We start from the raw sequence: 26,024 nt of genomic DNA, 5'->3' as shown, positions 1-26,024 counted from the left end.
CAAGGAGGGTGGGAGCAGTTCTAATCTCCGGGGGGAGTTGATTCCAGAGGGCCGGGGCCGCCACAGAGAAGGCTCTTCCCCTGGAGCCTGCCAGACGACATTGTTTAGTCGACGGGACCCGGAGAAGGCCAACTCTGTGGGACCTTATCGACCGCTGGGATTCGTGCGGTAGCAGGCGGTTCCGGAGGTACTCTTGTCCAATGCCATGTAGGGCTTTAAAGGTCATGACCAACACTTTGAATTGTGACCGGAAACTGATCGGCAGCCAATGCAGGCCACGGAGTGTTGTAGATACGTGGGCGAATCTGGGAAGCCCCACGATGGCTCTCGCTTTTTTGATTACAGTACTTTCCATTTGTTGCTTCTTGTCCTGCCTTCTGGTTCTTTGGAGAATAAGTCAAGCTCCTTTTGGAGAATAAGTCAAGTCACGATTCTGCAGAGTTGTCTGCAAAAAATGAACCTGCAAAACAGCTTTTTATCACAACCATTAACCACATAGCCAGAAACAACATCAGTTTCAACAAACTCAAATCCAGACCAGACCTTTCGCTACTTCAACGCATCCGCTCCCATGAACTAAGGGCGGAACTAAAGAGACGCCTTGACTTGGTTGGAACTAACTTATACACCGACTTTCGCACAGAATGCATCAAATTCAGGACCCACAATCCTCCCTACATCTTCCAGCCTAACATCTCTCGTCAACCACCCTACCTCTTCCAACCGACCATCTCACAACAACAAATTGATACCTACCAACCAGAACTACAACAACAAAAACAAAATGCCATCCCTAACACCACAAACAAAGACTAGGAAAGTGCTACAGTAAATATATCCTGTTGACTAAACAATGTCGTTTGGCAGGACCCAGGGGAAGAGCCTTCTCTGTGGCGGCCCCGACCCTCTGGAACCAGCTCCCCCCGGAGATTAGAACTGCCCCCACCCTCCTTGCCTTTCGTAAACTTCTTAAGACCCACCTCTGCCATCAGGCATGGGGGGACAGAGACATCTCCCCCGGGCCTATACAGTTTATACATGGTATGTTTGTGTGTATGTTTGCTTTTAATAATGGGGGGTTTAGTGTTTTTTAAATTATTAGATTTGTTTTTACACTGTCTTTATTATTGCTGTGAGTCTACGGAGAGGGGCTGCATACAAATCTAATTAATAATAATAATAATAATAATAATAATAATGTCCAGTTTAATGAAAAGAAGGACTGGGGTGACGTGATAGCCACCTCCCAATATCTCAGAGGTTGCCACAAAGACGAGGAAGTCAAGATTTTCTCCAAAGCAACTGGTTAGATTTGGTTTTATATAGAAACAGATGAAACAGATGACATGATAGCAAGGTTCCAATATTCCAATGTGAGGAATCCTGAGAGAGGGGCTGCCATAGAGAATAGGATCCTGCGCAACTTTGATGTTTTTTTATGTTTAGAGATTTTTTGTAAAATATAGCTACCCCGCCTCCTCTGCGGGATTCACGGTCATAACGAGAGACAAGATAGTTCCTTATTGTAATAATGGAGTCTGGGTAGGATGCATTAAGCCATGTTTCACAGCCAAAAATAATATCAAGGACTGAGGAGTCAAGAAGGAGGAGGAATTTTGGCATCGTATTGACTATACAGTGTTCCCTCGATTTTCGCGGGGGATGCGTTCCAAGACCGCCCGCAAAAGTCGAATTTCCGCGAAGTAGAGATGCGGAAGCAAATACACCATTTTTGGCTATGGACAGTATCACAAGCCTTCCCTTAACACTTTAAACCCCTAAATTACCATTTCCCATTCCCTTAACAATAATTTACTCACCATTATTACTGGTACTCACCATTGAATAAGACACTTAGTGATCCTGATATTTATAAACATAATTATTTATTAACAATTATTTTTTTTTTTGTTATTGATTTGCAAAAATTATTAGTTTGGCAATGACGTATGACATCATCAGGCGGGAAAAACCGTGGTACAGTATAGAAAAGAACCTGCGAAATATTGTTTAATTAATATTTTTTGAAAAACCGTGGTATAGGCTATTCGCGAAGTTTGAACCCGCAAAAATCGAGGGAACACTGTACTTCTAGCATTTAATAATTTGCATTTGAGATTGGTTTTGTGTTGGGAGTAGGTTTTGGGTTGGTTGTATGCCGCCCCTCTCCGTAGACTCGGGGCGGCTCACAATAGTGATAAGAACAATACATGGTACCAAATCGAATAATTAAAATCTAAAATAACAGTTTTACATTAAAAAGTCTAAAAAGAAAAAAACAACCAATAGATAAAATACATACACACAGTCATATCAGGCACAAAATTACATAGGCAAGGGGGGGATGTATCAGTTCCCCCAAGCCTGGTGACAGAGGTGGGTTTTAAGGAGTTTACGAAAGGCAAGGAGAGTGGGGCCAGTCCTAATCTCTGGGGGGAGTTGATTCCAGAGGGTTGGAGCCGCCACAGAGAAGGCTCTTCCCCTGGGTCCCGCCAGACGACATTGTTTAGTCGACGGGACCCGGAGAAGACCAACTCTGTGGGACTTAACCAGCCGCTGGGATTCGTGCGGCAGAAGGCGGTCTCGCAGGTATCCTGGTCCGGTGCCATGAATAAATAAATAAGTGTAGAACTTAACATTAGAGCATGCCTTGTTGAAGAAATTACCTGGGGAAAAGATGGTGGTTGAAAACACCTGTGCCTCCTTGTCATGAAAATGGATAACCACTGTAGATGGTCATCGAGAGGATTGAGGAATCCAAGCACTGGCTCCCGAGAACTGGCTGATGAATGGAGTGCTAAAATAAACTTTTCAAGAGGTCAAGACATTGTAACCTAATCCCATCCCCCCTTCCAATTAAATTTGATTAAAATGTCTCTGACAGTCTCAATTTCTTCACGATGATTAGCTGCTAGCGGCTTGGCATTAGTTTTGATAACGAGATATATTTACTGTAGCATCTCTATGTAGATTTGTTAGGATGTGATTCTTGACCCTATTTTGGTAGAGGCTTTTCAGAAGCAATCGGCCATTGCCTCCTCCCTAGGGTTGAGAGAAAGTGACTGGCCCAAGGTCACCAAGCTTGCTTCGTATCCAAGGCGGGACTAAAAATCTCAGTGCCCAGTTACTCTGGCCCAAAGTAACCCAGCCGGCTTTATTTTTATTTATCATTTATTTTTATTTTTTATTTATTCATTTGTCCAATACACAAATACATAGGAAGAAAAATAGACATGTGATAATATAAAAGAGGGTGATAGTGAACTTAGAGGAGAGGATTTATGAAAGGAGGGAGAAAATATAAGATAGGTGAAAGAAAGGAAAGGCAATTGGACAGGGGACGAAAGGCACACCAGTGCACTTATGTACGCCCCTTACTGGCCTCTTAGGAACCTGGAGAGGTCAATCGTGGAGAGTCTAAGGGAGAAGTGTTGGGGGTTAGGGGTTGACACAATTGAGTCCGGTAATGAGTTCCACGCTTTGATAACTCGATTGTTGAAATCATATTTTTTACAGTCAAGTTTGGCGCGGTTCGTATTAAGTTTGAATCTGTTGCGTGCTCTTGTGTTATTGCGGTTGAAGCTGAAGTAGTCATTGACTGGTAGATCATTGCAGCATATGATCTTGTGGGCAATACTCAGATCGTGTTTTACGCGCCGTAGTTCTAGGCTTTCTAGGCCCAGGATTAACCCATTTATATATTTTTTAAAGTCTGATAAATCTATAGTTCTCAACCTTTTCTTCACCATGGACCCCCCTTTAAATACATTTTGTGGCCATGCACCATGCTCCCTCCCCCCAAGGGTAGACTCAAGATTTAAATCAACATTTCTTCAAACCTTCATGAACCCTTTGTGGTGATATGGGGGGGGGGGGCTCCCCTGGTGATGCACAGACCACAGGTTGGGAACTACTGTAATAAATAATAAATAAACTCAGTCTCTTGGTGATTGGCCCAAAATCAAACTGCCAGATTTCATACCTAAGGAAGGACTAGAACTCACAGTCTCCTGGTGATTTTTATTTTATTTTATTTATTTATTTTGTCCAATACATAATACACACTGAAGAGAAAGATATGCAATAATAAAAGTAAAGAAAAGAATAGAACAAAAAATGTAAAAGTATAGGTGAACATATTTGAAAGGAAGAAAAGATACATGAGATAAGGAGAGACAATTGGACAGGGGACGGAAGGCACACTGGTGCACTTGTGCACTCCCCTTACTGACCTCTAAGGCAGTGTTTTTCAACCAGTGTGCCGCGGCACACTATTGTGCCGTGAGACATGGTTAGGTGTGCCGCGAAGCTCAGCAAGAGAGAGAAAGAGAAAGACAGAAAGAAAGCTAGAGAGAGAGAAAGAGAGAGAAAGAAAGCAAGAGAGAGAGAGAAAGAAAGCAAGAGAGAGAGAAAGAGAGAGAAAGCAAGCAAGAGAGAGAGAGAGAGAAAGCAAGCAAGAGAGAGAGAGAAAGAGAGGCAGGGAAGGAGGGAGAGATAGAAAGAGCAAAAAAGAGGAAGGAAGGAAGAGAGAAAGAAAGAGGGATGGAGAGAGAGAGGAAGGAATGAAGAGAGAAAAAGAGGGAGAGAAATAGAGCGAAAGGGAGGAAGAGAGAGAGAGAGAGAGAGAGAGAATTTTTTGTTCAAACTTTTTTAAGCCCCCCCACTCCCCGCCGCTCAATGTGCCCCATGATTTTGTACATGTAAAAAGTGTGCCACAGCTCAAAAAAGGTTGAAAATCACTGCTCTAAGGAACCTGTAGAGGTCAATCGTGGATAGTCTAAGGGAGAAATGTTTGGGGCTAGGGGTTGACACTACTGAGTCCAGTAATGAGTTCCACGCTTCGACAACTCGGTTGCTGAAGTCATATTTTTACAGTCATGTTTGGAGTGGTTAATATTAAGTTTGAATCTGTTGCGTGCTCTTGTGTTGTTGCGATTGAAGCTGAAATAGTCATTGAAAGGTAGAACGTTACAGCATATGATTGGTCTAAAGTCACCCAGCTGCCTCTCATACCTAAGGCAGGAACAGAACTCAAGTCTCAATTCCAGAGGAAGGACTAGAATTCCAGGCTTAATCACTATACCAGGCTGGCTCTCTTGATCCTCTTAACGCAAGAATCAAACCTTCTGTCTCTTAGAAACATAGAAACATAGAAGTCTGATGGCAGAAAAAGACCTAATGATCCATCTAGTCTGCCCTTATACTATTTCCTGTATTTTATCGTAGGATGGATATATGTTTATCCCAGGCATGTTTAAATTCGGTTACTGTGGATTTATCTACCACATCTGCTGGAAGTTTGTTCCAAGGATCTACTACTCTTTCAGTAAAATAATATTTTCTCATGTTGCTTTTGATCTTTCCCCCAACTAACTTCAGATTGTGTCCCCTTGTTCTTGTGTTCACTTTCCTATTAAAAACACTTCCCTCCTGAAACTTATTTAACCCTTTGACATATTTAAATGTTTCGATCATGTCCCCCCTTTTCCTTCTGTCCTCCAGACTATACAGATTGAGTTCATTAAGTCTTTCCTGATACGTTTGATGCTTAAGACCTTCCACCATTCTTGTAGCCCATCTTTGGGCCCGTTCAATTTTGTCAATATCTTTTTGTAGGTGAGGTCTCCGGAACTGGACACAGTATTCCAAATGGGGTCTCACCAGCGCTCTATACAAGGGGATCACAATCTCCCTCTTCCTGCTTGTTATACCTCTAGCTATGCAGCCAAGCATCCTACTTGCTTTTCCTAGATTAACTTGCTTTTAACTTTTGTAAATTAATTGGGTGCCATCCGCAAACGAATCACCCCAACTTAAGCAATTTATGAAGGAGTTGAAAAGCATCCATTTTAAATATGTCTCACTGCAGACTTCAGTGTTTTGAATTGCTGTACACTATTCTGTATGTCTCTGGAGATTGTCAATCATCCAGTTCACGGTTGTCCCAAATGTGCTTTTCTAAAAGGCGACTGGACTTCTTTGGGTTTTTTTTTTCTTTGAGAACATTTTGCTTCTCATCCAAGAAGTCCAGTCACCTTTTGGAAAAGCACCTTTGGGGTATAAGAACTATTTCTTCTTTTATTGATTCATACACACTTCCTATTCCTGAGTTTCCCCTGGAGAGATTTTTGTGAAAAGCCTTTTTGAAAAGCTTGGATGAACAATGTGAGGATTTGCCATTTAGGGGATATGTTTATTCCGAGGTTAACATCAACAACAACAACAGAATTGGAGGTCTTCTAGTCTAACCCCCTCCTTAGGCCCAACACTACTTCAGACAAATGATTATCCAACATCTGCTTAAAAACTTCCAGTGTTGGTGGCTTCACAACGTCCACTGGTTAATTGTTCTAACTGTCAGGAAATTTCTCCTTCGTTCTAAGTTGCTTCTCTCCTTGTTTAGTTTCCACCCATTGCTTCTTGTTCTACCCTCAGGTGCTTTGGAGAATAGCTTGACTCCCTCTTCTTTGTGGCAACCCCTGAGATATTGGAAGGCTGCTATCATGTCTCCCTTAGTCCTTCTTTTCATTAAACTAGCCATGCCCAGTTCCTGCAACCGTTCTTCATATGCGGATGATACCCAGTTATTATTTATTATTATTATTTATTAAATTTGTATGCCGCCCCTTTCCGTAGACTCGGGGCGGCTCACAACACAATAAAAACAGTTTATAACAAATCTAATAATTTACAATATAAAATATTTTAAAACCCCATTATTAAACAAACATACACACAAGCATACCATGCATAAATTGTATATGCCCGGGGGAGATGTCTCAGTTCCCCCATGCCTGACGACAGAGGTGGGTTTTAAGGAGTTTGCAAAAGGCGAGGAGGGTAGGGGCAGTTCTAATCTCTGGGGGGAGCTGGTTCCAGAGAATCGGGGCCACCACAGAGAAGGCTCTTCCCCTGGGGCCCGCCAACCGACATTGTTTAGTTGACGGGACCCGGAGAAGGCCCACTCTATGGGACCTAATCGGTCGCTGGGATTCGTGCGGCAGAAGGCGGTCTCGGAGATATTCTGGTCCAGTGCCATGAAGGGCTTTAAAGGTCATAACCAACACTTTGAATTGTGACCGGAAACTGATCGGCAACCAATGCAGACTGCGGAGTGTTGGTGTGACATGGGCATACCTGGGGAAGCCCATGATTGCTCTCCCAGCTGCATTCTGCACAATCTGAAGTTTCCGAACACCTACCCTCAGGTGCTTTGGAGAATAGCTTGACTCCCTCTTCTTTGTGGCAACCCCTGAGATATTGGAAGGCTGCTATCATGTCTCCCCTGGTCCTTCTTTTCATTAAACTAGCCATGCCCAGTTCCTGCAACCGTTCTTCATCTGTTTTAGCCTCCAGTTCCCTAATCATCTTTGTAGCTCTTCTCTGCACTCTCTCTAGAGTCTCAACATCCTTTTTGCATCGTAAAGAGGTGGTGGTGGTTATTTTTTAAAAAAGAAGAATTGCCTTTGCATAGACTTTATAATTTTGTCTTAGTTAAATGCTTTCCACCATGTTGGATAATTATCCTTGTACAGTGTTAGAAAAGCATTGCTTAAAAAAAATAAAATATTCCTTCCGCCTCATTATTAGTTTAGATTTTAGATTATTTTTTTTAAGCACACCTATGGATTCTTTTTTTTTTCCTTTTTTTTTTTTGGTTCATTTTGGCAACTTTTCCATTTTCTCTAATAGCTTCCTTGACAATGCTAATTAATCATTTTGGAGAGCTCTTGAACTCAAGTACCTTACTTGACCTGAAGTAAATGGTCTATGAATGTGATTTTTTTTTCCAGGAAAGCCACCACCACCCTAAGCATCTTGAAGTGATTTGATCCCTTCAACTTTCTTTTTCAACTGCTTTTAAAGCAGGCCCTTCAATTTTAGGGGCTTTCTACTCCTCTCTAGAAGGGATGGGAGGGGGTCAGGCTGCCTGAAATTTTTTTAAAGAATCTACTTGTGCATAAATTGAATCCGTTGGCCACTGTGTCAACACTTGAAACATAGAAACATAGAACATTGATGGCAGAAAAAGACCTCCTGGTCCATCTAGTCTGCCCTTATACTATTTTCTGTATTTTATCTTAGGATGGATATATGTTTATCCCAGACATGTTTAAATTCAGTTACTGTGGATTTATCTACCACGTCTGCTGGAAGTTTGTTCCAAGGATCTACTACTCTTTCAGTGAAATAATATTTTCTCATGTTGCTTTTGATCTTTCCCCCAACTAACTTCAGATTGTGCCCCCTTGTTCTTGTGTTCACTTTCCTATTAAAAACACTTCCCTCCTGGACCTTATTTAACCCTTTAATATATTTAAATGTTTCTATCATCTCCCCCCTTTTCCTTCTGTGCTCCAGACTATACAGATGGAGTTCATGAAGTCTTTCCTGATACGTTTTATGCTTAAAACCTTCCACCATTCTTGTAGCCCGTCTTTGGACCCGTTCAATTTTGTCAATATCTTTTTGCAGTTGGATCCTGGACACCTAAGTCTCGGGTGAGATTTAAGGCTTCAACGCTGTAAAAAATGGCACTAAAAAAACTGAAGATAAATACTTCATCCTCCATATTATAATGACGGGAAGACTACTCTATGCACAAAATTGGAAAATAGAAACAGCCTCCACAACTTTAAGCTTCATAATTAAGGTCCTTGAGTCCGCAGAAATGACTAAAATGACTTTGGAACTACAGGAAAAAGATAAATCCGAATTTTGCAAAATATGGGAAAATTGGTACAAATTGCTCCAAACAGAACAAATGCATAAAAAACCTAACGGGAAAGTAAAACCAGACACTTCTTCCTTTCTTTCCCAAACATAATGAAAATACAGAAACAGTGCACCATAAATCGATGGAACATAAAACCCCTAAAAACAAACTCGTACCTTCCTCAGAGATACCCAAAATGAATACAAATATAGTATACAGAACTAAAGAAAATAAATACAGGTAGTCCCCGAATTACGAGGGGGATCTGTTCCCACAACCCGTCGTAAGCTGAGTTTGGTGTAAGTCGGAATATTCTGATTTACATGCATATTCCGACTTACATGGCGACGGCGGCTTCTTCAAGGAATCAACAGCCGGTCCTTTTCGGTGCTGGGTTGCTGCAGATACCGAGACTGCCGCCGGCACCACCACCTCCGTTTGTGCGAGGGGATCTCCGTGGTGGGCAGCCTCGGAGTCTACAGCAACGCAGCGCCGAAAAGGACCGGTTTCAAGGAACCAACAGCCGGTCCTTCTCAGGCGTTGCTGTAGACTCCAAGGCTGCCCACCACGGAGATCCCCTCGCACAAACGGAGGCAGCGGCAGCCTCGGAGGCTGCAGCAACGCAGCACCGAGAAGGACCGGCTGTTGGTTCCTTGAAGAAGCCGCCGCCTCCATCCGGGCGAGGGGATCTCCGCGGGGTCTTCGAAGCCCCCGCCCACCGCAGAGATCCCTTCGCCCGAGTGGAGGCGGCGGTGGCAGCGGTGGCTTCGAAGCTGTCCCCGGGTCATCGTAACGACGAAACGTCGTACGTCGGGGACGACGTAACCCAGGGACTACCTGTACACAATTACACATACTAGACATAAACAGGTCGCTCGATAGTGACAGTCAACAATATGGTTGACAACTTATGTCTTTACTATTGAAACAGAACATTTTATATGCCTTAAGGCTAAGCTGATTTGTCTGTCTATTTTTCCTCCTTTCTTTTTTTTCTTTCTATGAACAAACTTCCAGCAGACGTGGTTGATAAATCCACAGTAACTGAATTTAAACATGCCTGGGATAAACATAGATCCATCCTAAGATAAAATACAGAAAATAGTATAAGGGCAGAACAGATGGATCATGAGGTCTTTTTCTGCCGTCAGTCTTCTATGTTTCTATGTTTTGACTGTTTTTATATGTAGAAATTGAATAAAGATTATTTTCTAAATTTTAAAAAATGGCACATGTGACTAACGTAAGAAATGCAATGATTCACTTAACACGTGTGGGGTGGTTCACTTAACAAATGGTAATAAAATGGGGAATTACTTAACAATCATTCTCAACGTTCCAAGTAATGCACCCATAGAAAGCAGAACTCTAACGGAGATGGATTTCCCAAAGAACAATTTATTGGATACATCCTATAGGCACAAACAGGTGAAAACCGACTCTGAAATTTCTCGCGGCTTTCACCTAATTAAAAAGTAAACGTTCCCCCTTTCCCTCCAAGTTTTATGATTGGATTGAAAACTAAGAGGTACGTATGCCAGTTTCCTGCCATTCTCCCTAGGTTTCTCTCTCTGGCGCAATGTATGGGAGGCAGCCTCGCGCCAGGTGTATGGGAGGCGTGTGCTCCTCGCCGCCTCAGAGTACCTGGGTTTTTTTTAAGCCTTAAAATTTTGGATTTTTTCTTCTTCTTTCAGCAGTGACTATCCTCCTCCTCTTCTTCCTCCTCCTCGTCCCACCCAAATTCCGAGTTTTTATTTCTTTCCTAATGGGTTTGCACGCATTATTTGCTTTTACATTGATTCCTATGGGAAAAATTGCTTCTACTTAAGAGTGTTTCTACTTAAGAACCTGGTCACGGAACGAATTAAGTTCTTAAGTAGAGGTACCACTGTATAATGATATAACACAAAATTTACTTATTGTTTAGACTTTAAACATATAGAACATTATTTTGTGAAGTAGGTGATGTATTATGAATAGTTACTTTTACTAAAGATATATTTTATATATATATATATATATTTGTTTTCGTAGATTTTCACGGGTACAGGTATGATGGTCTTGGTATATTCGGGTTTCTTCCCGTGTAGGATTTGGAAATTTCTGGCGACGTTTCGACGAGGTCTCACTCGTCATCTTCAGGCTGGTGTTTCTGTCCTTGTTCTAGGGCGAACACAGCGAGACCTGAGCTGCCTTCCTTCTATAAATACTGGTGGCTGGGTGTGGTTTGATGGCTCAGCAATTGCCTGCTGTGTAGAAACTTCCTGGTGAGTCAGTGGGGTAACACCTGGGGTCGTTGATGTAACTGAGGTATGCTGATTAGTTAATGGTTGTAGATTAGGCGTGATATCCTGAGTAGTTGGAACTTGCAGGCTACTTGATTGTTTTGCAGTATGTGTTCTGAGTCTAGTTTCTGTTTTTATGGCTGGGTTACGTTTGAGGGCTGGTTTCCAGATGTCTGGTAGGCGGGAAGTATCATCCCGCTTGTTCATATTTTGGGGATGTTTTTCTATCTTGATGGCTTCCATCTTTATGTTTTATATATATGTTTTCGTAGATTTTCACGGGTACAGGTATGACGGTCTTGGTATATTCGGGTTTCTTCCCGTGTAGGATTTGGAAAGTTCTGGCGACGTTTCGATGAGGCCCCACTCATCATCTTCAGGCTGGTGTTTCTGTCCTTGTTCTAAGACGAACACCTACACAGGAAGAAACCCGAATATACCAAGACCATCATTTCAGCCTGATGATGGTGAATGTGATTTCACCGAAACGTCATTATCCATATGATACAATATTAAAATTTAGATAAAAGAGATTTTATTATTCTTTGCATTGATGTAATGTAACTTTTTATAATAAGATGGAGAGGAAGAATTCTTATTTAGATTTTTAAGAATTGACAGTGTTGTATAAAATTAATATAAATTTTTAGATGAGGAGAGATAAGAGCCTCCATTGAATGAGTAGTAAGAAAAGAAAGGTTTATGGTATATATGATTGATTTTAAGCATTGTTGTTTTGTTTATAACTACATTTTTATTTTATGGTGGAGAAAATTTAAAAAAATTACAGTGATCCCTCGAGTATCGTGAGGGTTACGTTCCAAGACCCCTCGCGATACTCGATTTTTCGCAATGTAGTGGTGCAGAAGTAAAAACACCATGTGCGCATGTGCGCCCCTTTTTCCATGGCCGCGCATGCGCAGATGGTGTTTTTACTTCTGCACCTGGGAAGACCCAGGGAAGGTTCCTTCCGCCGCCCAGCAGCTGAGGAGCCGCCTGCCTACCCGCCTGCCCGCCGCTTTTCCGCCCGCCGCTTGTCCGCCGCTTTTCCGCCCGCCGCTTGCTCGCCTGCCCGCCGCTCACCTGCCCGCCGCTCGGTGCACGATCGGGGTTTCCCCTTTGCGTGGGCGGCGGGGAATTCTGCGAGTTGAAGACCCAGGGAAGGTTCCTTCGGCCGCCCAGCAGCTGATCTGCTTGGCAGCGCAGTAGCAGTGAGGAGCCGAAGATGGGGTTTCCCCGTTGCCCACGCAAAGGGGAAACCCCATCTTCGGCTCCTCGCTGCTACTGCGCAGCCGAGCAGATCAGCTGCTGGGCGGCCGAAGGAACCTTCCCTGGGTGCCGCCCGCCCCTCGAGAGCGAGAGGGGGAGAGATAGAGAAAGAGAGAGAAGGAAAGAAAGAGATGAGAGAGGGAGGAAGAGAGTGTGAGAGAGGAAGAAGCAAGATAGAGAGAGAGAGAGAGAAAGAAAGATGAGAAAGGAAGGGAGTGACGTCATTGGGTGAAAAAAATCGCGATATAGCGTTTCGCAAAGCTCGAGATCGCGAAACTCGAGGGATCACTGTATACCCAAAACAAATGTCTCACCAGCCCCCCCAAAAATTGTGGCTAAGTTCTGGTCATAAGTCGAGAACTGTCTGTAACTAAAGGCACCCACGTTCGTGTCTTTTCTCCCGTTGGATATTTCCCTATTTCCCTTTCCCGTATAAAGGTGTTTTGGTTACAGTCACACTGTCCCTGATAATAAATCATTGTGAGCTATTGCCACTCGTATCCTGTGAATTTGATCCCTTTTGAGATTTATGGATTTGTTTGATATGATGGTCTCTTTGATATATAGAGCAACGTTACCTTATTATTTTCTTTACAAGTAGAGTAAAGTTCAATTGCTGTTGAGGCTGTAGGTACCCTTATATTTTTCCCCCCCTTCTTGTCAACAGTGTGGAAATTGGTTGCCATTACCATCTCCAACAACTAAACAATGCCGCTTGGCGGGACCCAGGGGAAGAGCCTTCTCTGTGGTGGCCCCAGCCCTCTGGAACCAACTCCTCCCAGAGATTAGAATTGCCCCCACCCTCCTTGCCTTCCGTAAGCTACTTAAAACCCACCTCTGCCGCCAGGCATGGGGGAACTGAGATACTCTTTCCCGCTAGGCCTTTACAATTTTATGCATGGTATGTTTGTATGTATGTTTGGTTTTTTATTATAATGGGTTTTAATTGTTTTTAATGTTGGATTATTGTTATACGCTGTCTTATTGTTGCTGTTAGCCGCCCCGAGTCTCCGGAGAGGGGCGGCATACAAATCCAGTAAGTAAGTAAGTAAGTAAGTAAGTAAGTAAGTAAGTAAGTAAGTAAGTAAAAATAAATAAATAAATCAATCAATCAATCAATCAATTAATTAATTAATTTTCAGCCTCCTAGAATACAGCTGGTCCTCGACTTATGAATACAATGGAGCCCACATTTATTCTCTTGCTACATGAGACATTTGTTAAATGAGTTTTGTTCCCATTTGATGACATTTCTTGACACAGTTGTCCTGTGGTGAGTTGGCCACTATACAAAATTTCTGGGCTCAGTTGTGGTCATAAGTTGAGGACTACCTATAATTTGCAAGAAGTTTTGGAGCTCTTCTTCGTTAGTAACGTGGTCAAAATAGCGAATCTTTAGGATTTGACGGAAGCATTTTTGTTGGACGACGTAAGAACCTAAGAAGAGCCATGCTGAATCGGGCCAAAGTCCATCGAGTCCAGCATTCTGTGTCCCACAGTGGCCCACCAATTGTCCATGGGGATCTTGAGCAGAAAGAGAAGGCAAGACCCTCCCTTTCCCTTGACCCCCAACAAGTAGTACTCAAGGGAATCCTGCCTGCCTCAACCAACATAGAGGCGGCACTTGGACATCCATTTCAATAACCACCGATTGATTGATTTGATTTGATTTGATTTGATTTGATTTGATTTGATTTGTATGCCACCCCTCTCCGTAGAATCGGGGCGGCTAACAACAATAATAAGACAATATAAACAAATCTAATATTTAAGTTTAAGTTAAATTTAAAAACCCTAATTTAAGAAACCAATCATACATACCGACATACGAAGCATAAATTTTATAAGACATGGGGGAAGGGAATATCTCAATTCCCCCATGCCTGACGACAGAAGTGGGTTTTAAGGAACTTACGAAAGGCAAGGAGGGTGGGGGCAACTCTGATCTCTGGGGAAAGTTGGTTGCAGAGGGTCGGGGCTGCCACAGAGAAGGCTCTTCCCCTGGGTCCCGCCAGATGGCATTGTTTAGTCGACGGGACCCAGAGAAGGCCAACTCTGTGGGACGTAACTGGTCGCTGGGATTCATGTGGCAGAAGGCGGTCCTGGAGATATTATGGTCCGATGCCATGAAGGGCTTTATAGGTCATAACCAACACTTTGAATTGTGACCGGAAACCGATCGGCAACCAATGCAGACTGCAGAGTGTTGGTGTGACATGGGCATATTTAGGGAAGCCCATGATAGCTCTCGCAGCTGCATTCTGCACGATCTGAAGTTTCCGAACACTTTTCAAAGGTAGCCCCATGTAGAGAGCGTTACAGTAGTCGAGCCTCGAGGTGATGAGGGCATGAGTGACTGTGAGCAGTGACTCCTGTTCCAAATAGGACCGCAACTGGTTCACCAGGCAAACCTGGGCAAATGCCTCCCTCGCCACAGCTGAAAGATGTTTCTCTAATGTGAGCTGTGGATCGAGGAGGACGCCCAAGTTGCGGACCCTCTCTGAGGGGGTTAGTGATTCCCCCCCCCCCCAGGGTAATGGACGGACAGATGGAATTGCCCTTGGGAGGCAGAACCCACAGCCACTCCGTCTTATCAGGGTTGAGTTTGAGTCTGTTGACACCCATCCAGACCCCAACAGCCTCCAGGCACTGGCACATCACTTCCACTTCACTTCACTCAACGATACACTTGGTATCCATAAATCTGTCTAAACCTGCCTTGAAGCTATCCAGGCTGACACCTGTCACGACCTTTTCTGGAAGTGAATTCCATAAACCAACGACCCTCTGGGTGAAGAATTTTGAGTTTCTTCTTAATACAAAGTGATCCTCGACTTATGACCACTAATTGGTACCAAAGTTCCTGTTGCTCAGTTGAACAGTTGTTAAAATGAATTTTGTCCTGTTTTACGACCTTCTCTGTTGTGGCCCAGTCCTCTGCGACCAACTGCCCCCCAGAGATTCGTACCACTCCCACTCTCCTCTCACCTTCCAAAAAGTGTTAATTTAGACTGGCAGGCCTGGGGGCGGTGAGTGATAGTTTTAGCTCTGGTCAGTAGTATGAATGAGGGATGACTGAATGTTATTCATAGAAACATAGAAACATAGAAGACTGACGGCAGAAAAAGACCTCATGGTCCATCTAGTCTGCCCTCATACTATTTCCTGTATTGTATCTTACAATGGATATATGTTTATCCCAGGCATGTTTAAATTCAGTTACTGTGGATTTACCAACCACGTCTGCTGGAAGTTTGTTCCAAGGATCTACTACTATTTCAGTGAAATAATATTTTCTCACGTTGCTTTTGATCTTTCCCCCAACTAACTTCAGATTGTGTCCCCTTGTTCTTGTGTTCACTTTCCTATTAAAAACACTTCCCTCCTGAACAGTAACAGTAACAATAACTCAACAATAACTGAGCCAGCTTTAAAAAAAATCTTTTTGGCACCCATCTGAAAAGGTTATTTAAGATTTCTAGGAACTGGCATTCAAATTCTCTGTTTCTGGGCATCTATTTCCTTCGTTGCCATTCAAAAAAACCCTAGAAGGCAAAATTTATATGCGTACAGGCAGTCCTCAACTTATGACCAACAATTCAGGGCAAAATTTCTGTGGTTGAGTGAGACTTTTGTTAAATTTGCCCCATTTTATGACCTTTCTTGCCAGAGTCATTTAATGAATCGCTGCAATTGATTAGTTAGTAAATTAGACTAGTTAGTAAACCATTTGTTAAGTGAACTTTGCTTGTCAGAAGGTCACAGAAGGGGATTACATGACCCAGGAGTGCTGCAACCTTCATAAGTGAGAACCAGTGCAAAGGTCATAACTATGGAAAACAGTCATAGGTCTGTGTTTTCAGTGCCGTTGTAATTTTGAACAGTCAATTCAATTCAATTTATTACATTTTTATGCCGCCCCTCTCCGAAGACTCGGGGCAGCTCACAACAGTAATAAAAACAGTATAACAATGGAACAAATCTAATAATAAAATATATAAAAACCTCAACAATTAAAAACCATACAGCAGATACACATCAAACATGAAATATAATAAGCCTGGGGGAGATATCTTAATTCCCCCATGCCTGGCGATATAGGTGGGTCTTAAGTAACTTGCAAAAGACAAGGAGGGTAGGGACCGTTCTAATTTCCGGGGGAAGTTGATTCCAGAGGGCAGGGGCCGCCACAGAGAAGGCTCTTCCCCTGGAGCCCACCAAACGACATTGTTTGGTCGACGGGACCCGGAGAAGGCCAACTCTGTGAGACCTTATCGGCCGCTGGGATTCGTACGGTAGAAGGCGGTTTCGGAGGTATTCTGGTCCAATGCCATGTAGGGCTTTAAAGATCATTACCAACACTTTGAATTGTGACCGGAAACTGATCAGCAGCCAGTGCAGGCCACAGAGTGTTGTAGAAATGTGGGCGAATCTAGGGAGCGCCACGATGGCTCTCGCGGCCGCATTCTGCACGATCAGAAGTTTTTGAACACTTTTCAAAGGTAGCCCCATATAGAGAGCGGTCACTAAATGAACGGTTGTAAATCAATTTAACTCTGTTAATGCAGCCTAGAACTGTGTTGGATGCCCAAAAAGCCAACACAGTTCAAGGCTGCATCAACAGAGGGAGAGAATCAAGATCACGCGAAGTGTTGATACCACTTTATAAGCCCTTAGTAAGGCCACACTTGGAATACTGCATTCAGTTTTGGTCGCCACAATGCAAAAAGGATGTTGAGACTCTAGAAAGACTGCGGAGAAGAGCAACAAAGATGATTAGGGGACTGGAGGCTAAACATATGAAGAACGGTTGCAGGAACTGGGCATGGCTACTTTAATGAAAAGAAGGACCAGGGGAGACATGATAGCAGTGTTCCAATATATCAAGGGTTACCACAAAGGAGTCAAGCTATTCTCTGTTCTGCCGGGCTCTATGGTATGAGTCTCCCAAAAATTCAAGGGTAAAAATTTCAGAAAACATACAAACATTTGAAAGTTCAAAAACAATGTTCTTTATCAAAAAATTCAAAAGAAACATTGTATTGCAAAGAGCACTCGTCCCAAAACAACCTTGTAGGATGTACAATCCCCTTAACCTGTACTTAGCTAGCAGCTGTGAAGAAACGTCCCAGCCCTCCTTCTTCCACGAAGTGAATCACACACACTTTGCTCTGCTTTGGTTTCAAAGTCATGAAAAATCAACAAAGTCCGGATAATCTTCCACAATGGCCAAACCAGCACGCTGCTATTTATATCAGCAGCTCTAATTACTGGAGCCCCACCCAAACACAGGTGGCCTCTCTTATCTCCTGTAATATTTCTTCAATTGGTCTCTTTGATGCATAATTCTGCGCCTGCGTGGGCCTAACATTTCGTCATCCGAATCGACCAAAGATAATGGTGATTGGCTTCCTGGGCTGTATGCCAAGCCCCCCTCTTCCAAGTCTCCCCCACCTTCTTCTTCGTCCGAGGAAACTGCACTACCTGACTCTGTCGGCAGTAAAACAGGCCTATGACATGTTGATGTTTCCCCTGCATCCACCTCCACATTCCTTGGGGCAGAAGCTGGGCCAGAGCCAACCACAACACCCTCCAAAGCATCTGAAGGCAGGACAAGAAGCAATGGGTGGAAACTAAACAAGGAGAGAAGTAACTTAGAACTAAGGAGATATTTCCTGACAGTTAGAACAATTAATCAGTGGAACAGCTTGCCTCCAGAAGTTGTGAATGCTCCAACAGTGGAAGTTTTTAAGATGTTGGCTAACCATTTGTTTGAAGTAGTTTCCTGCCTAAGGGACCTCCAACTTTATTGTTGTTGCTGCTGTTGTTATTTTATTCACAAAAATCAGTAATACACAGCAAACAAGATTTATATGCTGGATTTCGTATCACAAGGATCAGAAGTCAAACACTTCTCAAGCATCTAAGACTGTGTGATGTATATTCGTATGATCCAAGTACAGTAGCTTTTTACAACTGACAGATCATGATTCTGTCAATGTTTGTTGTTTTCAAATGCCGGCTGAGGTCTTTTGGCACAGCACCCGGTGTGTCAATTACCACTGGGACCACCTTGTACTGGTTTATGCCAGTGTCATCGTAGTTCGATTTTAAGATCCTGACATCGGCTAGGTTTTTCTTGTTGCTTTTCATCAATTCGGCTGTCACCGACATCCGGATTTTGACATCAATGAGCCACATTTTTTTCTTTTCCACAATTGTGACATCCGATGTATTTGTGTTCTGAAACCTTGTCAGTTGAATTCGAAAGTCCCAAAGTATTTTGGCATGTTTGTTTGTTTTCAACTACCTTCTCGGGTTTGTGATCCCACCAGTTCTTTACCACAGGTAGGTGGTAGTTGTGGCACAGGTTCCAATGAAGCATCTGGGCCACGTAGTTGTGCCTCTGTTTGTAGTCCGTCTGTGGGATTTTCTTGCAGCCGCTGAGGATGTGATCAGTTGTTTCATCAGCTTCTTTGCAAAATCTGCATTTTGGGTCATCAGATGATTTTTCGATCCTGGCCTTGATTGTGTTTGTTCTGATTGCCTGCTCCTGTAATGCAAGAATCAAACCTTCTGTCTCTTAGAAACATAGAAACATAGAAGTCTGATGGCAGAAAAAGACCTAATGATCCATCTAGTCTGCCCTTATACTATTTCCTGTATTTTATCGTAGGATGGATATATGTTTATCCCAGGCATGTTTAAATTCGGTTACTGTGGATTTATCTACCACATCTGCTGGAAGTTTGTTCCAAGGATCTACTACTCTTTCAGTCAAATAATATTTTCTCATGTTGCTTTTGATCTTTCCCCCAACTAACTTCAGATTGTGGCCCCTTGTTCTTGTGTTCACTTTCCTATTAAAAACACTTCCCTCCTGGACCTTATTTAACCCTTTAACATATTTAAATGTTTCGATCGTGTCCCCCCTTTCCCTCCCGTCCTCCAGACTATACAGATTGAGTTCATGAAGTCTTTCCTGATACGTTTTATGCTTAAGACCTTCCGCCATTCTTGTAGTCCGTCTTTGGACCCGTTCAATTTTGTCAATATCTTTTTGTAGGTGAGGTCTCCAGAACTGAACACAGTATTCCAAATGTGGTCTCACCAGCGCTCCATATAAGGGGATCACAATCTCCCTTTTCCTGCTTGTTATACCTCTAGCTATGCAGCCAAGCATCCTACTTGCTTTCCCTACCACCTGACTGCACTGTTCACCCATTTTGAGACAGTCAGAAATCACTACCCCTAAATCCTTCTCTTCTGAAGTTTTTGCTAACACAGAACTGCCAATCCAATGCTCAGATTGAGGATTCCTTTTCCCCAAGTGCACTATTTTACATTTGGAAACATTAAACTGCAGTTTCTTCAGTGTTCCAATAGTGAGCCATAACCAGGTCTTCTCCTTATCAACTTTTCCTTCAATCTTGTCGAGGAACTGCCCATGCAAAGCTTCATTGCGCCAGCTGTCGGCTCTGGTTTGCATTGCAGTTTTTCTATACTGATACTTTGTCTGCTGTGCTTGTTGTTGTTTGTTTATTTATTTATTTATTGGATTTGTATGCCGCCCCTCTCCGTGGACTCGGGGCGGCTAACAACAGTGATAAAAACAGCATGTGACAATCCAATACTAAAACAGCTAAAAACCCTTGTTATAAAACCAATCATACAAACATACCATGCATAAATTGTAGAAGCCTAGGGGGAAAGAATATCTCAGTTCCCCCATGCCTGATGGCAGATGTGGGTTTTAAGGAGCTTACGAAAAGCGAGGAGGGTGGGGGCTATTCTAATCTCTGGGGGGGAGTTGGTTCCAGAGGGCCGGGGCCGCCACAGAGAAGGCTCTTCCCCTGGGTCCCGCCAAACGACATTGTTTAGTCGACGGGACCTGGAGAAGGCCCACTCCGTGGGACCTAACTGGTCGCTGGGATTCGTGCGGCAGAAGGCGGTCCCGGAGATAATTGTTGTTGTTGTTGTTGTTATTATTATTATTATTATTATTATTATTATTATTATTTGTATGTATGTTGTAAATGTAAAATAATGCACTTGGGGAAAAGGAATCCTCAATCTGAGTATTGCATTGGCAGTTCTGTGTTAGCGGGGACTTCAGAAGAGAAGGATTTAGGGGTAGTGATTTCTGACAGTCTCAAAATGGGTGAGCAGTGTGGTCGGGCGGTAGGAAAAGCAGTTAGGATGCTTGGCTGCATAGCTAGAGGTATAACAAGCAGGAAGAGGGAGATTGTGATCCCCTTATATAGAGCGCTGGTGAGACCACATTTGGAGTACTGTGTTCAGTTCTGGAGACCTCACCTACAAAAAGATATTGATAAAACTGAACAGGTCCAAAGACGGGCTACAAGAATGGTGGAAGGTCTTAAGTATAAAACGTATCAGGCAAGACTAAATGAACTCAATCTGTACAGTCTGGAAGACAGAAGGAAAAGGGGGGACATGATCGAAACATTTAAATATGTTAAAGGGTTAAATAGGGTTCAGGAGGGAAGTGTTTTTAATAGGAAAGTGAACACAAGAACAAGGGGGCACAATCTGAAGTTAGTTGGGGGAAAGATCAAAAGCAACATGAGAAAATATTATTTTACTGAAAGAGTAGTAGATCCTTGGAACAAACTTCCAGCAGACGTGGTTGGTAAATCCACAGTAACCAAATTTAAACATGCCTGGGATAAACATATATCCATTGTAAGATAAAATACAGGAAATAGTATAAGGGCAGACTAGATGGACCATGAGGTCTTTTTCTGCCATCAGACTTTATTTATTTATTTATTATTTATTTATTTATTTATTTATTTATTTATTATTTAGATTTGTATGCTGCCCCTCTCCGCGAACTCCGCGACTTCTATGTTTCTATGTTTCTATGTTAAACCACTGGTGGAGGATTTTGAATTGTCCCTCAAGTGATTCTGTTCTCCACTCCTGGCATTTAGTAGATTCTTTCCCCAAGCCTTCAACAAGTCTCTAATGAGCACACATCCTCATGCTTTACTAATAAGCCCCGTGGGAATAACGCATTACAACACATGTGCTCCTGCCTGTAGGTTGAAGGCATCTTCCTCACAAGATTTTCCTAAAGGCCATGAGCTTGGCTAGTCCTCAGCTAGCTCGTTTAGTGACCGTTCAGAGTTACAGCGGCGCTGTAAAAGGCGACTTAAGACCACGTTTTACACTTATGGCCGTGGCAGCATCCTCATGATCATGTGATCAAAGTTCAGACCCTTGGCAGCTGGTTCCTATTTATGAGGGTTGCTGAGCCCCAAGTATGTGATCCCCTTTTGCTCGAACTCACAGGGCCTCCAAAGCCACGGAGGCAAGCGCAATTAGGCGTTCCGATTAGTAGTCCACCACTGAGAATAGGTGAAAGCCCCCTTCTTTGTGGCAGCCCCTCAAATACTGGAAGACTGCTATCATGTAACCCCTAATCCTTCTTTTCATTAAACTAGACACACCCAATTCCTTCAACTAACTGTTCCTTGTATGTTTGGAAACATTAAACTGGAAACTGCAGTTTAATGTTTCCAAATGTAAAATAATGCACTTGGGGAAAAGGAATCCTCAATCTGAGTATTGTATTGGCAGTTCTGTGTTAGCAAAAACTTCAGAAGAGAAGGATTTAGGGGTAGTGATTTCTGACAGTCTCAAAATGGGTGAACAGTTCATTAAGTCTTTCCTGATACGGTTTTAAGCATAAAACGTATCAGGAAAGACTTCATGAACTCAATCTGTATAGTCTGGAGGACAGAAGGAAAAGGGGGGACATGATCGAAACATTTAAATATGTTAAAGTGTTAAATAAGGTTCAGGAGGGAAGTGTTTTTAATAGGAAAGTGAACACAAGAACAAGGGGACACAATCTGAAGTTAGTTGGGGGAAAGATCAAAAGCAACATGAGAAAATATTATTTTACTGAAAGAATAGATCCTTGGAACAAACTTCCAGCAGACGTGGTAGATAAATCCACAGTAACTGAATTTAAACATGCCTGGGATAAACATATATCCATCTTAAGATAAAACACAGGAAATAGTATAAAGGCAGACTAGATGGACCATGAGGTCTTTTTCTGCCGTCAGTCTTCTATGTTTCTATGTAACAGTGCGATCAGGCGGTAGGGAAAGCAAGTAGAAAGTTTGGCTGTATAGCTAGAGGTATAACAAGCTGGAAGAGGGAGATTGTGATCCCGCTGTATAGAGCGCTGGTGAGATCACATTTGGAATAATACTGTGCCCAGTTCTGGAGACCTCACCTACAAAAAGATATGGACAAAATTGAACGGGTCCAAAGACGGGCTACAAGAATGGTGGAAGGTCTTAAGCATAAAACGTATCAGGAAAGACTTCATGAACTCAATCTGTATAGTCTGGAGGACAGAAGGAAAAGGGGGGACATGACCAAAACATTTAAATATGTCAAAGGGTTAAATAAGGTCCAGGAGGGAAGTGTTTTTAATAGGAAAGTGAACACAAGAACAAGGGGACACAATCTGAAGTTAGTCAGAAGCAACATGAGAAAATATTATTTGACTGAAAGAGGAGTAGATGCTTGGAACAAACTTCCAGCAGACGTGGTTGGTAAATCCACAGTAACTGAATTTAAACATGCCTGGGATAAACATATATCCATCCTACGATAAAATACAGAAAATAGTATAAGGGCAGACTAGATGAACCATGAGGTCTTTTTCTGCCGTCAGTCTTCTATGTTTCTATGTATGATTTGGCCTCCAGTCCCCTAATTATCTTTGTTGCTCTTCTCTGCACTCTTTCCGGAGTCTCTACATCTTTTTTATATTGTGGTGATCAAAACTGGATGCAGTATAGTGATCCCCCGGTTATTGCGTCCCCAACCATTGCGAACAGGGTAATTTGCGATTTTTGAACCCGGAAGTCAAAACACCATCTACGCATGCGTGCCCTTTTTTCTATGGGCACGCATGCGTAGATGACGCCCGGCAGATCAGCTGCTGGGCGGCTTCCCTGGGTCTTCCCCCTCTTGCTGGCGGGAGGGCGAGCAGCGGGCATCAGCAAGGAGTTTCCCCACCGCCCACGCAAACTCCTCGCTGCCGCCCGCCCTTCGCCCGCCCACACTGTTCATTCTCGCCGCTTTGGAGCTGAGTCCTGAAGCGAATTCGCTTCAGGACTCAGCTCCAAAGCAGCGAGAGCGAGCGCGGACAAGCCGTTCGCTGGCGCTGGCTCTCGGCGCTTTGGAGCTGAGTCCTGAAGCGAATTCGCTCCAGGACTCAGCTCGAAAGCGGCGAGAGCCAGCGCGGACAAGCCGTTCGCTGGCGCTGGCTCTCGGCGCTTTGGAGCTGAGTCCTGAAGCGAATTCGCTCCAGGACTCAGCTCGAAAGCGCCGAGTGCCAGCGCGGACAAGCCGTTCGCTGGCGCTGGCTCTCGGCGCTTTTGAGCTGAGTCCTGAAGCGAATTCGCTCCAGGAGTCAGCTCGAAAGCGCCGAGAGCCAGCGCCAGCGAACGGCTTGTCGCCGCCGGCATGGGGGGCTTGCCAGCACCCCCCGGACCCCCAACCCGGGTTTGGGGGGCTGCTAGGAAGCCCCCCATGCCGGCGGCGACGTTTTAAAATAGCCGCGCCGCCCCCAATCTTCGGCTCCTCGCTAGCGCTGCGGGAGTAAAAACACCATCTGCACATGCGCAGATGGTGTTTTTACTTCTGCAGCGCTACTTCGCGAAAACCCGCTCGTTGCGGGGGGGTCCTGGAACGGAACCCTCGCAACGAGCGGGGGATCACTGTATATACTTTATTCCAAGTGTTGTTTTACTAAGGCTTTATATTTTACATGATCTTAAGATGAAGACTAGCACAACTGAGAAATTTAGTGCAGCATGAGCTGTGAAACAATCTCAGTTCTTTTTTGTTTGTTTGTTTGATTGTTTGTTTATAAAAATGACAAATCAATGTGTAAACAGTATGGCACCTGGGCACCAAACATTCCAATACATATGAAACTGAAAAGATTAAACATTATTATTACACTCAATCAACTTGCATATTTCTAATAACAATACACTAGATTAGATTACAACCTATCATTATTCAATTATCCCACTTATTTCTCATGATGGCTTTCATTTTATCAAATAAAAATGTATACATTAATAATCCCTTTATTTCTATCACTTATTCTAGCTTTTCATCATGTCACCCTTTATTAAAGGAACTTTTTTCTTTCTTTCCTGTCTAATTTAATCTCAGTTCTTTAGCAGAAAGGCCAAGTGCAAAACTACGTCATATAAATATGAATTATGAAATAACTCATTTTCTTTTTCCTTTAAAGGCCTCGATTGGGAGGCAAAGCCCAAGGATCGTGTCTTATCCTGCACATAACTTATGTTCCGGGCGATCCAATCTTCATACCACGGCAGGTAAGGGGAACTCCCAGTCTCAATACTTTGAATTATTGTTGTTCATTAGTTTTTAATTATGATTGTTCGTTAATATTTCTCCTGTTACTGTTTTGGTTCTCCATCTCTACAACCAAGTTGCTGCGCATCCACCCAAACGCTAGAGACCAAATCTATCTCCGGTGATTTGTACCTTTAGATTTAGTTGTAAATGTGAGGTGATCTACTTTGGAGCTGCCCAACCAGAGAGATCAGATTTTAATCCCCACCAAAAATAAGAATTACAGGTAGTCCTTGATTTGCAACCACAGTTGGGATCAGAAATTCCTTTTATATATAAGGCCGAAATAGATCTATCCTAGTCTCCCTTAATTTTCAAATTCAGCAAAACAAAAAAAAAAAACAAAAAAAATGTGATATACCGGTATGTATAATTTATATATATACTGTATACATTTTTATTGTTTTTCTCCACAATACATCCATACATATACCTTCATAACCAAATACACATACTTGTGCATTTCTATTTAATAAAACAGAAACCAATATCTTAATTTGCACCTTTTATATTTTTATTACCTGCCTGTTTTCCACTTTATATCATACCGGTATTGTTTTAAAATAATTTTTTAAAGTAATTATTAATTGGCTTAGAAATATTTTATATTGTATCTTTTTTATCGAAATGTTGTGAGCCGCCCCAAGTCCATGGAGTGGGACGGCATATTAATCAAACAAACAAACAAACAAATAAATAAAACTCCCCTCCCTCTATCTCCCTTTCCTCCCTCTACGTTCTTTCTCCTTCTCCCCCACTTTCTTATTCATTCATTCATTCATTGGATTTATATGCCACCCCTCTTCGAGGATTCAGGGCGACTTACATGTAAAAGTCAATAAAAAACATCTGAAATCCAATTTAAATTTAAAACTAACTAGTCTAAAACCCTAGTACATTAAAAATCAATCACTTCCATTCAAACAGCAAGCATCCATTTCATTCATCAGTCAGGGTGCACGTAATTAATAGCCCCAAGCCTGATGGCACCAATGAGTCTTCAGACTCTTGCGAAAGGCGAGGAGGGTGGGGGCAGTACGAATCTCCGGGGGGAGCTAATTCCAGAGGGCTGGGGGCCCCACAGAGAAAGCTCTTCCCCTAGGCCCCGCCAAGCGACATTGTCTAGTTGACAGGACCCGAAGAAGGCCGATTCTGTAGGACCTGACTGGTCGCTGGGACTCGTGCGGCAGGAAGTGGTCCTGCAAGTAATCTGGTCCGATGCCATGTAGGGCTTTATAGGTCATAAGTTAACCAACACTTTGAATTGCATCCGGAAACCAATCAGCAGCCAATGCAACCCACGGAGT

General features: G+C 43.0%; 1 protein-coding gene across 3 annotated transcripts in view; it reads left to right on the top strand.

The window, feature by feature from the left end:
* The window catches only part of MIER2 (MIER family member 2), a 120,224-nt gene that overhangs the window by 12,520 nt on the left and 81,680 nt on the right, over positions 1-26,024 (top strand). For all 3 annotated transcript variants that reach the window (XM_070732281.1, XM_070732272.1, XM_070732262.1), the window contains exon 2: positions 24,590-24,677. In XM_070732281.1, coding sequence (XP_070588382.1) covers positions 24,590-24,677 — 88 coding nt within the window. The remainder of the gene's footprint in view (positions 1-24,589; positions 24,678-26,024) is intronic.

The sequence above is a fragment of the Erythrolamprus reginae genome, chromosome 1, assembly GCF_031021105.1.
Source record: "Erythrolamprus reginae isolate rEryReg1 chromosome 1, rEryReg1.hap1, whole genome shotgun sequence".
NCBI lineage: Eukaryota > Metazoa > Chordata > Lepidosauria > Squamata > Dipsadidae > Erythrolamprus > Erythrolamprus reginae.
The sequence above is the reverse complement of the archived record's forward strand: the minus strand, read 5'-3'. Positions and strand labels throughout refer to the sequence as shown.